Consider the following 12,911-nt stretch of genomic DNA (forward strand, 5'->3'; position numbering starts at 1 on the left):
AATAACTGTATATTATATTCTACTGATTTTCTCCCCAGCATCACATTCTTGTACTTCTCTCCCTCCCTCCTAATATATTAATGCTGTGTGTCGTACTGGACACTCAGGGCTTGAGATTAGTGAGTGAATGAATAAGTGAATGAATGAATGAATATATGGAGATTAATGAAATTAATAAAGTGAGGTTAAGAAACATAGAGATACTAATGAATAGATTAAGAAATTATTATAGATTAAAAATAGAAGTCAGTGATCACATTCACTGATCAATCATGTAAAATGCAAAATATCTTCTCTGTGAAAGAATTTTGCAAAAGTAAAATACCATGCAATGTAAGAATAATTTTTGTCTTGCCTGTATTTTTTTTATTGCTAAACTGGTCATATATATCTCCTGCATATAGAATGAGGAATGTGCCGGCAGATAATGACTTTCTTCTCTGGCATGAAATATCAAACTTTGCTATGCATTCCTTTGGGGTAGGTTTGTATGTCTTGCAGAATGCTGCTTTGTTATGAACTCTTCCCTAAGCTAATTTTAATTTCCAAAGTGATACGGAAGTGTATAGCTTCGCCTTATTGTTTTCCTTCAATTCTTGGATTGTGGATTTGATCCTCAACTGAAAATGATTCAAGGCATTGAGCTCAAAATCTGCCAATTGTGTACGTTTTTAGCAATGTCTTTTTTTTCCTCCACAGGCCTTCAGGGTGGTCAGATGTTCTTCAATGCTGTTAAAGAAGGAGACACTGTAATATTTGCAAGTGAGGATGAACAGGATAGAATATTGTGGGTTCAGGCCATGTATAGGGCCACAGGTCAATCGTATAAACCCGTTCCTGCAATTCAAGCCCAGAAGCTGAATCCTAAAGGAGGAACTCTCCATGCAGATGCTCAGCTTTGTAAGTTTTGTTGAAAAATAATTTGATTATCAATTAATAACCTTAATAAGATATAAAATTGCCTGAGTCAAATTTGTTCAGTATTATAGTTTACATCATTAACTGATTCCTAATTGAATAAGAATAGTTCATTTTAGTAGTCATAGAATCAGTTATCTAATTTTTCAGACAAACCTGGAATAAATGGTGCCTATGATTTCCAGTCATGAATTTGCCAAGCACTGGGATGTCTCTGGGAATCTCAAGAGCATAAAAGAAAATGGATTTTAACTTACTGTAATTTTAACTTACGTGTTCTATTGAAATGGGAAAAGTATTGCAAAATCAAACTGGCATTAAGATTCCGGAATACCAAAATGATGGACCATAACTTTCTGGAGTTGTTCCTAACAAACCAAAAGGATAATAGGCCTATTTTCTGTTGTAGGTTGGAAAAAAAAAGTCATCAAGGCAACTTTCTTTTTCTGGATACCTTTATATTCATGCAATTTTCTCAATGCTAATGTAAATCATTAAGAACTAAATTTTTCATTTTAATTTACAAGTAATTAATAACAAATTACGTAATAACGATAGAAACATTTTCAAATGTAGCTTTAATAATCATTAAACCAAAGGTTTTAACTTGTTATACTCCTTTTTAAAACTTCCCTGGTTCCTTCTGTAATATAATAAATCAGTCTGTCTTTAACTGTAAGCTCAAATTGGAACTTTTCATTCAACACCCTTCTACTCCCAAGATTATTCTCCAGGGAGCAGCATTTTGACATTCATTATTTTCTTCTCTCATTATTTTCTTCTCTCTTCTCATACTTTTCATGCAGCAAATAACTATTTTCTGTTCTTTTTTAGACACCCGATAGTATTACATTTAGGCATCTTAAACAAAGGTACTTTAGGCCAAAATAAAGATGGAATATGAGCTCAACTCCAGATTCCTGCATGCTTTAGGCTTCAAAGTGTACACCTTTAAACGTATCCCGATGCATCTTCAAGTGATGATGGCACTTCATACGTAGTATATGCATCTCACAATTGTATACTTCCATATCTGCCTTCCTGGCCCCTGCACAATTCTGGTCATACATTTTACTTCTACAAATGTTGTAAATCCCACAATACATTGATATTATTATTATGCCTTAAACAGTCAATTACCTTTTAAAGAAATTTAAATAATAAGAGAAAATGTTGTATACTCAACTGTGTAGTTACTATTCCTAGCACTCTGTGTTCTCTTATAGAGATATTTCACTTCTGAAAGGACTTCCTTTGACTTTTCTATAGTGCTTTCAGCTTTTTTCTATATGAAAATGTCATTATTTTACCTTCACTTGGAAAGATGCTTTTCTTCAGTACTTTAAAGACTTTGCTCCACTCTCTGCGAACTTGCTTTTTTTTCTCCTGATGAGAAATGTGCTATCATTTTTGTTTCTTCCTCTGTATATAATGTGGTTTTTTTCTCAAGCTGCTTTAAAGATTTTCTCTTCATCACTGGTTTTGAGCAATTTGATTATAATGTGCCTTGGTGTAGTTTTTTTTTTTTTTTTTTTTTTGCGGTAAGCTGGCCTCTGCCGTTGCGGAGCACAGGCTCCGGACGCGCAGGCTCAGCGGCCATGGCTCACGGGCCCAGCTGCTCCGCGACATGTGGGATCTTCCCGGACCGGGGCGCGAACCCGCGTCCCCTGCATTAGCAGGCGGACTCTCAACCACCGCGCCACCAGGGAAGCCCAACCTTGGTGTGGTTTTGGTTAATTGTCCCCAGTTCTGGACCAAGACGATTCTTAAAGACCCCAACTGATGACCAGTGAAATTCGAGGTTTTATTTTCTGGCTGTTGGGAACAAGCACTGCTCCAGGCTCTGTGTGAATCTGGGGCATTGTCCCGTCTAATCCTTTAGGGTAGTTCTTTCCCCATCCTCATATTGTTGCCTCCCTTGCGTGAGGTGGTCAGTATTCATTTGAATACGAAATGGGGCAGCGAGAGGCAACAGTAGTCTTTCCTGCAAACTCCAGCAGCCTTGGCCTTCCTGAACTGTCAGCTCCATCTTTTCAACTCAGGGAGACAACTGGCTCTCCCTGGGTTTCTCCATCCCTGAGCCACAGCTTTGAAAGTTTCTCCTGGCGTTAACCTGGGGCAACTGAAAGGCTCATCTCATTTGTTTCCCCGCCTCTTAGGAATCACTCTCCTATGTTGCACAATGTCCAAAATTTTGAGAACGTTTTAAAAAATATTTGTTACATGAATTTTTAGTTGCAGGTAGGAAGTTTAATCTGTTTTTAATGACACTGTCTTAATCAGAAGCAGAGTGATTGTTTTCTCTGTTAGAGCAGTGTTTCTCAATCTCAGCAAGACCATCATTTTGGGCCAGATAATTCTTTGTTTCAGGGGTTGCGGGGAGGGCTGTCCTGTGTATTATAGGATGTTTAGCATCATCCCTGTCTCCTACCCACTAGCTGCCTGTAGCACCTGATCGCACTGCCCCACCTCCCCACCCCAGGTCTAACGACCAAAAATATCTCTAGACATTGTCAAATGTTCCAGGGGACAGGGAAAAAGGTGGGGAAGGTTTACCCCCATTTGAGAACTGCCGAATTACGGTGACTTGAAAATTATTTTTGTGAAAATGTTTCCCTCATTCACTTGTGTTCCAGTATTTTTTCTTTACATCTTGTGTGCAAGGAATACCCAAGGAGTGTGCTTGTATCATAAAGGATATCAACCATCTTACACACAATGGCAAGAAAAGTGGACGGGAACCACTAGTCTAGAACACTGAAATCATGACTACATGATACAGAATTACTGAGTAAAGGATCTAATAATTAGTTTATTCAGATAACCATATAATTTCTTTCCAGCAAAACCTTTCTATTAGATAACAATGTGTTGTCAAGGCAGTGTTGATCAGGCTAAGTGGAACTGAATTTTCTAGCCCCTTGATGAACTTGTTTTAAAAAAGGTAAATTTGTTCTAAAAAGCCAAACTGTTCCAGTCACGTTAAGAGCTTTCTTGTATTCCAGGCTCTTAGTAAAGTTTTCTGTCAGAGCAGACCCTGCTGTTTTACCTTTCTTTAAAAAAGAAAAAAAGAAAGAAAGAAAGAAAAATGTGTTTCTACCTCATCCAAATGAGCTATTGACCATGACCTTCATCAGAGATGCGACTTGACTGCTCCAGAGAGTAGTTTTCCCTTTAGTATTTTTCTCCCTTCCTTGACTTCTGTATTATTTCTTTTTCTCTTTCTTGATCATCTCTTGGAAGAACAACTTTTAGAGTCATTAGTGGAAACTGAGAAAATAACATGAAATTAAAATGACTCGAAATAAATGTTTCTGAGCATTTATTTAAATGTTTAAATATGTTTTTCATTTCTTTGCTGACCTATATAGCTGGTAAGGGTAAGTATTTTTATGATACGGTTTTGTTTCACTGTATTAAATTTTTTGTAATGATAGGATTTTTTTTAACATCTTTCTTAGAGTATAACTGCTTTACAATGTTGTGTTAGTTTCTGCTGTATAACAAAGTGAATCAGCTATATGTATACATACATCCCCATATCCCTTCCCTCTTGTGTCTCCCTCCCACCCTCCCTATCCCACTCCTCTAGGTGGTCACAAAGCACCGAGCTGATCTCCCTGTTCTATGCGGCTGCTTCCCACTAGCTATCTATTTTATGTTTGGTAGTGTACATACGTCAGTGCTACTCTCTCACTTCCTCCCAATTTACCCTTCCCCCTCCCTGTGTCCTCAAGTCCATTCTCTATGTCTCTGTTTTTTATTCCTGTCCTGCCCCTAGGTTCATCAGAACCTTTTTTCCTTAGATTCCATATATATGTGCTAGCATACAGCATTTGTTTTTCTCTTTCTGACTTACTTCACTTTGTATGACAGACTCTAGGTCCATTCACCTCACTACTCAATTTCGTTGCTTCTTATGGCTGAGTAATTTTCCATTGTATATATGTGCCACATCTTCTTTATCCACTCATCTGTCGATGGACACTTAGGTTGCTGCCATGTCCTGGCTATTGTAAATAGAGCTGCAGTGAACACTGTGGTACATGACTCTTTTTGAATGATGGTTTTCTCGGGGTATATGCCCAGTAGTGGGATTGCTGGGTCGTATGGTAGTTCTACTTTTAGTTTTTCAGGAACCTCCATACTGTTCTCCATAGTGGCTGTATCAATTTACATTCCCATCAACAGTGCAAGAGGGTTCCCTTTTCTCCACACCCTCTCCAGCATTTATTGTTTCTAGATTTTTTGATGATGGCCATTCTGACTGGTGTGAGGTGATACCTCATTGTAGTTTTGCTTTGCATTTCTCTAATGATTAGTGATGTTGAGCATCCTTTCATGTGTTTGTTGGCAATCCGTATATCTTCTTTGGAGAAATGTCTCTTTAGGTCTTCTGTCCATTTTTGGATTGGGTTGTTTGTTTTTTTGATATTGAGCTGCATGAGCTGCTTGTATGTTTGGGAGATTAATCCTTTGTCAGTTGCTTCATTTGCAAATATTTTCTCCCATTCTGAGGGTTGTCTTTTCGTCTTGTTTATGGTTTCCTTTGCTGTGCAAAAGCTTTTAAGTTTTATGAGGTCCCATTTGTTTATTTTTGTTTTGATTTCCATTTCTCTAGGAGGTGGGTTAAAAAGGATCTTGCTATGATTTATGTCATAGAGTGTTCTGCCTATGTTTTCCTCTAAGAGTTTCATACTTTCTGACCTTATGTTTAGGTCTTTAATCCGTTTTGAGTTTATTTTTGTATATGGTGTTAAGGAGTGTTCTAATTTCATTCTTTTACATGTAGCTGTCCAGTTTTCCCAGCACCACTTATTGAAGAGGCTGTCTTTTCTCCATTGTATATTCTCGCCTCCTTTATCAAAGATAAGGTGACCGTATGTGCATGGGTTTATCTCTGGGCTTTCTATCCTGTTCCATTGAGCTATATTTCTGTTTTTGTGCCAGTACCATACTGTCTTGATGACTGTATGTTCCATTGAGCTATATTTCTGTTTTTGTGCCAGTACCATACTGTCTTGATGACTGTAGCTTTGTAGTATAGTCTGGAGTCAGGGAGCCTGATTCCTCCAGCTCCATTTTTCTTTCTCAAGATTGCCTCGGCTATTCGGGGTCTTTTGTGTTTCCATACAAATTGTGATATTTTTTGTTCTAGTTCTGTGAAAAATGCTATTGGTAGTTTGATAGGGATTGCATTGACTCTGTAGATTGCTTTGGGTAGTATAGTCATTTTCACAGTGTTGATTCTTCCAATCCAATAGCATGGTATATCTCTCTATCTGTTTGTATTGTCTTTCATTTCTTTCATCAGTGTCTTATAGTTTTCTGCATACAGGTCTTTTGTCTCCTTAGGTAGGTTTATTCCTAGGTTTACTCCTTAGGTAGGAATAAACCTAGGTTTATTCCTAGTTTTATTCTTTTTGTTGCAGTGGTAAATGGGAGTGTTTCCTTAATTTTGCTTTCAAATTTTTCATCATTAGTATATAGGAATGCAAGATATTTCTGTGCAGGAATTTTGTATCCCGCTACTTTACCAAATTCATTGATTAGCTCTAGTAGTTTTCTGGTAGCATCTTTAGGATTCTTTTTGTATAGTGTCATGTCATCTGCAAACAGTGACAGTTTTACTTCTTCTTTTCTGATTTGGATTCCTTTTATTTCTTCTTCTTCCCTGATTGCTGTGGCTAAAACTTCCAAAACTATGTTGAATAAGAGTGGTGAGAGTGGGCATCCTTATCTTGTTCGTGATTTTAGAGGAAATGGTTTCAGGTTTTCACCATTGAGAATAATGTTGGCTGTGGGTTTGTCATATAATGATAGGATTTTTTAAAGTAATATCATTATCTTGTTTACAGTATCATGATACTGCTTTCCAGACAAACCTGGAATATTTACAGTAACTTTACCATTTATGAAACAGAAATGTTTATTTTTGCCGCAACAGGAAAGTAAAAACAAACTAATATCTATCATTCATGTGGGCATAAAGGAAACGGCTATGAAGGTGTTAACAACAGCATGCAAAAAATTCTCTGTAATGTTTAGTAGAAAAATGCTACATTATATATGTGATGCTCTTTTCACTCTATTAAAAAAGATTTTTAAATATATGTAGAATGATACCTAAAATATTTACAGTGGATGCATTTAATTGGAGGTATTGGTTGCTAATTCATTGCCTCTCTTGCCTGAATTTCTACAATCTATGTTATAACTTTAAAAGAAAAGCTCATTTTTAAATCCAAGCATACCAAATGGTTAGCAATAGTCAGATCAAAATAATAAATTTATGAAACCTAACTTATTAGGATACAACCTTATTATCTTTTAAAAAGTATATATAATGGTGTGTATTTATAGATTTATCCAGTAAGTGTATCTGTTCTACATCCATATTTCTTTGACTTTCAAGGTCTACAGAAATTCTAAGGAAAAGGGTGAATTGGAGTGAGGTTGGGGGAGTACTGTTGAGTTTTTCTGCTTCAGTCTGCCTCTTGCCAGATGGATGACGTTGTTTAGTTAAATTGTCCTTCTTTGCTGTCCCCAAACAAAATACTGGGCAAGCACCATTTTTTTTTTTCATTTTCCTCTCACACATATAATGTGTATGTTACATAATACAATACAACACAGTACTAGTTGACTTTCAATAATAAATCAATGTCAAGAATGAACCAGAGTACTGCTTTTCAATTTTAGACAAACTTTTAAAAAATTCTTAAATCTGACTGTAAACTTATTTAGCTTTATAAGCTAATTCTCCTGATTGATCTAATAAGTTAAATTTCACCCTTCATCAGTAAAGTATATCCCACTTTATATTGAATATATTATTTCAAATAAATGTTGAATATCTGTGTACTTTGCCTGTAATTATAGGTCTGTATGTGTTGATTAAAATTGTCATCATATACAAGTATTATTTATTTGTTATTTGCTGCAGAAAGTAAGATGTATAAATCCGTACATTCATTTTTAATCAATTAACCAAAACAAGCTAAGAAATTATTTGGGTCAATAATAGAGGCATGAACAGACCCCTCATGAATATATCTACCAACCTTTATTGTTAGGTCTTCAGCGTAAACCATATGTACGTGAACATACCAACAAGATAATCTACATAAAATGTTAAAACATTAAACTTTTCCTATTGAAGTCTATATGGGTGCTCTAAAAAGAGAAGTGGTACTTCTCTGTGCCACTTTTAACTTGCTGTGAATTTTCAAGCTCAGTGAGAGTTGGTGCTAAAAGGAAAGTCTAATTGGGGTGAGTAGTGGTAAATGCATCTACAGGCAAACTCCTAAACATAGGGTAATTTTAAAACAAGATATTGTATTTCAAAGGTTCATTTGCTGCTTAGTTTAGCTCAAGGTTTTGCAGAGAAGACAGGCTCTTGGCTAGCAGCACCGTCTTCTTAGTCCTTTTGGTACTGGAGTCCCAGGCCTGGGACCAAGCACCTGAGTGGTCTCAGAAGGCTGATGAATGGCCTCCTCTTCTACGGTGCCGTCCTGTTCTTGCCCCTTCCTCCAACTCTCTTTTTCTTCCCCTTTCCCTTTTGTATCCCTAATCTCTCACACCACCAGGAACAGCAAGGAAAAAAAAAAAAAAAAGAAAGAAAGAAAGAAAGGGAAGGGAAGGAAAGAAAAGGAAAGGGAAGGAAAGAAAAGAAAAAGAAAAACATGCAGCATCCTTAGAATTAGTTGCAAAGGAAAGAGAAACATTTCGGTTAATTTTTACCCTTCTCACATTCTGATTTCTGACTTAGGTGCCCTTCCTGGGATTTGGGTTCCTGAGCACATAGGAGCTGGCTGTGGTCAATGCCCACCAAATAGCCCTCCCAGCACAGTGGGACCTGCCAGCTTGCTAGTAGACCTCACATGGTTTTCTATGCTAGCTATTTTCAAGTCGTTGTTAACTGTTTAAATTGATACCGTGAACCTGCTTATTATTCTTTTCTCTTGACTTCCAATAGCTATTACCCTAATGAAAAACTTAAATTTTCAGGTCCCATTTGAATAAAGCCTCTATAATTTCTTAAATCTATAGCCAATAGTAATCCTTCTCAATTTGGGTTTTATTCCACCCACTTTTACCACACCTGGTGAGAGTACTACCTAAAGACGCTGGAGCATGTATCCAACTGTTACCATAGAAACTCTCCACCAGTACCCTCATTTATCATGTCCAACATCTGTACTTAGTCCACAGGTTAATCATCACAATATATGACAGTTTTACAGTACATTGTTTAGCTCTTATCTTGTTGGCTTCTTTCGATGATTTCCTTATATTGTTTCAGAAGACAAACAACTAAACTAAGTTGTCATTGAACATTTGATTAGTGCCATGAATAATTTTCCGTTTAAAACTTGTCACCATAATTTTGTGTTATGATGAACATGAATTGAAGATGATCGAGTATAACTCAGTTTTAAAGCAAGTCTCCAAGCCTTGGATTTGGTTATGTAATTGATTGAAAGCGTGTTTTCCATTTGACCCAGATGATAACTCCGTGTTACCCTCACAGTTAATAAAGACATGTTATGCCAAGAGAAAACTTTATGAAAATATTCTTTTATAAAAATAAGACACTAGCTATTTTAATGATAATTGTTTTCCTATTTTACTTTAGTTCATGAGAGGATTTTAAAATGAAAGGTTTCCCACACAGGGAGATCAAAACTGTTGCCTTTCTAATTTATTTTTATTCATAAATTCATAGAAACTAATGGTAAAATAGTGCATGGTGAAGTTTATTTTGAATTGTGCTGATCAGATGACATAGAAAGTACATTTCACTTTCATAGAATTTACAGCCCTGAAGAGATTGTAGGTTGTTGTTGCTGTTTTTAATAAAAATTTTAGTAGGTTTGTTTGCCTGTATGTTTTTTCACCGTCAATATACATTCTATGTTTGTGACTTAAATTGCTATCATAAATATTATTTTTATCAGTAATAGTAGTTGCTAGGAAAGTACTTTTCCTTTTATGTGTGTGACTTGGAAAGGTTTCTCACATTAAATAATATATGGTTTTGAGTTATATTTCATAAGGAAGATCATTCATAAAGTACCTTTGTTTTTGAAAATATGATTTAATTATGGGAATGAACTATAGACTCAGTTTTTTTCAGAAACTCGTGTATCTTATTTAAAGACTGTATACCCATTATTTTAAAATAAGAATTTGCTTCTACAAACCTTTATAGTAAAAGGAGAATTATGGATTTTTTTCTCTGAAGTTTATTACATATCCTCTTCTCAACACATAAACCATTAATGGGTGTTATTTTTAACTTCTTGTTATGACCTTCTCTGGTGAAAGAAATAATGAATAAAATTCAGCAGATGTTTTATAAAACTAGTAATTTAATTTCATAAAGGTGATACTAAAAGATATTTTTACTCAAATGAAGAGATGAAGATTCTAAGATAAATTCTTTAAAATACAAAATCTTCTGATTTTATAATATGTATGCCTTGCATTTTTCAATATTCTTCCTCCACATTTGATATTATTTCACATTATCATATACTTAACTTTATATTAAAAGACTATCAGACATAAGAATAAAATACAGGAGAAGTTGGATTATCTTATTTCTCAGTTCAGGAAAAGCAGTTTAGTTTAGTGTTCATGCAACTAACACTAATTACCACATGTAATGTATTTAATCATTCAGATAAAGTAATTACTAAATGCAAAAGAATACATATGCTACTTTCTCCATGGACCATAACTGTATACCTTACATCATTGATGAATGGCCATTCATTGCTTGCTTGCTGCATTCACCACTTGATATCTGTCCCTGATGTGAGATATAAATTAATTTGTGTATCTTTTCTTTTTACATGTGATTCTGAAGACCCTTCAGCTTGAATTATATAGTTCTTCCGTCCACAAATATGGCTGAAAGTTGAACTTGACATGGATCAATATGATCTGGGCTAAATATCTAAATGTGACTGATTATGTTAGCATCATGTCCACAGATCAATATTGAGTTTTATTATGAGCCTGACTCTGTAATTGGGTTTAATCAATAAGCTTTTGTCTCCTTTCTTTTACAGTTTTAGGGTTGGACCATATAGGTTTTTAAAAACTACATTTAGCTTACATTTAGGACTCTGCTTCTTGTGATGACCAGTAATGAGATCTATCCGTGAATTTTAAGGAACAATGGAGCCTCAGCTCTACCACTGTGAGGAGAGCCCACTTTTATCTTGATAAATGATTGCTTGCCCAATATGCGCGACATCTCTAACAGAGCTAATGTAGTAACACCCCAGCACTCCTTTCGGGTGGTATGTGGTGCTCTCTCTCTCTCCTTAGTAAATAACTCACATTGAAGACGTTGACAAAACATACCATTAATGAAAGCAATCATAAAAGCTTGCCTTTTGATAAACCCGCAGGGTCTATAGGCGTTGAAAGATGCAATCTGTAAAGAACAATAAATTTGGGCCTTTGATTGAAGTGCCATTTGGGACGTTGTGCTTTGTCTGCATATTTGCACAAACATGATGCCCCCTTTTTCATGTCTCTTAAACTTGAAGCCTGAGAGCATTCATCGCCATTTCTACATTAAAGTTGGTCCCATTAAAAGCTCCCTACAAAAAAAAGACTGGAAGTGATCCAGCTGAAGCTAGTATGTTCATTTCTGCCCTAGTTTGCCATTTGGAAAGCAGGCTTCTAGCCATCGTTGTCGGTTTTTTTATAAATAGGCCCGGGTTCTGTTCCAGGCAGTTCCTTCAGTAAATGTATACTTCAAATGCATCAAGTTTTCTTAAATTAGGGGCAAAAAAGATTATTTCTGTGATGGATATTTGAAGTAGCTTTGAACGTGAATAGAATTTCTTCATTCCAAATGATTGGCAGATTTTTCCCTGTCATTTTTATTTAGGCTCCAAAAAATGTTGCATTTTATGGTTATATGTTGAATTTGTGGCATCATATCTTATGTAATGGAGAGTAGTCATCTGTTACCATGAGACACACATTTTGTGTTGTTCAAAAACCACATTTGCCTGTTATGAAACCACAAAAATAAATGTATTGTACATGCCGTTCTGAATTTACAGATGCAGACCGTTTTCAGAAACATGGTATGGATGAGTTTATTTCTGCGAATCCCTGCAAGCTTGACCACGCCTTCCTTTTTAGAATACTCCAGAGGGAGACTTTGGATCACAGACTGAACGATTCCTATTCTTGCTTGGTTAGTACAAATCTGTCTGTCTCGTCCCCTATAGGTTAGAGTGAAAGATTTTTAAAAGTGAGAAATACTTGTTATGAAGCGGCCTTTTATTATCCCTGACTCATTTAATAACTATAGTTGGAGTTAGGGATAAAGGATTCCAATCGATTGCTTCCCAATTTGAAAATTATACACTTGAAGACCACTGCTGTGCCACTCAATAGACAGGAGAATGGACTCAAACAGACTCTGAACTGTGGTTTCTCAGTCCCTCCGGAGAAGGTGGAATGAAAATAGAAGGCTTTACTAAAGATAAAAAACCTCTGTGATAGGATTTACTAACACCTGTACAGACATTTTAAGGTTTAAATTCTGCTCACCTAATGGTGATACTGTTCATGTCTCTCTTTTGTTCCTAGAAAGACAATCTAAGTGACAGGGAAAAGAAACAGTGCAATAAATAATACGATGACAGGGACTGTATGTAACAGAGGGAAGCTTTAGTTTCATGTAACCCTCCAAAGATAATTTGAATTTCCTTTAAAAAAAAAAAAAGGCATTAAATCGAGTAGCTAAACTGCTACTTTATGTTTAAACCAGCCAAAATTCGGGATACAAAGTATAATTTACATTTAGAAGGAATGCTTGACTCCTTAGAATGTGGGCATTAAACTATAGCCTAAAAATCGTATGTACCTTTAAATCCAAGGATTTTTGTTCATGGAAGTTCCTCTGGAATTTCTCCAGCTGGAATATCCCTATTTCTATCACCACTTGGTCTGTTGGC

At 35.8% G+C, this 12,911-nt stretch overlaps 1 protein-coding gene across 1 annotated transcript in view; it reads left to right on the forward strand.

Annotated features, from left to right (window-relative positions):
• CADPS2 (calcium dependent secretion activator 2) overlaps window positions 1–12,911 on the forward strand; it is a 524,381-nt gene that overhangs the window by 347,951 nt on the left and 163,519 nt on the right. The window contains exons 11-13 of the mRNA XM_007471293.1: window positions 700–900; window positions 4,290–4,298; window positions 12,009–12,145. Of these exons, the coding sequence (XP_007471355.1) occupies window positions 700–900; window positions 4,290–4,298; window positions 12,009–12,145 (347 nt within the window). The remainder of the gene's footprint in view (window positions 1–699; window positions 901–4,289; window positions 4,299–12,008; window positions 12,146–12,911) is intronic.

The sequence above is a fragment of the Lipotes vexillifer genome, unplaced genomic scaffold (assembly GCF_000442215.2).
Source record: "Lipotes vexillifer unplaced genomic scaffold, Lipotes_vexillifer_v1.1 scaffold618, whole genome shotgun sequence".
Taxonomy (NCBI): domain Eukaryota; kingdom Metazoa; phylum Chordata; class Mammalia; order Artiodactyla; family Lipotidae; genus Lipotes; species Lipotes vexillifer.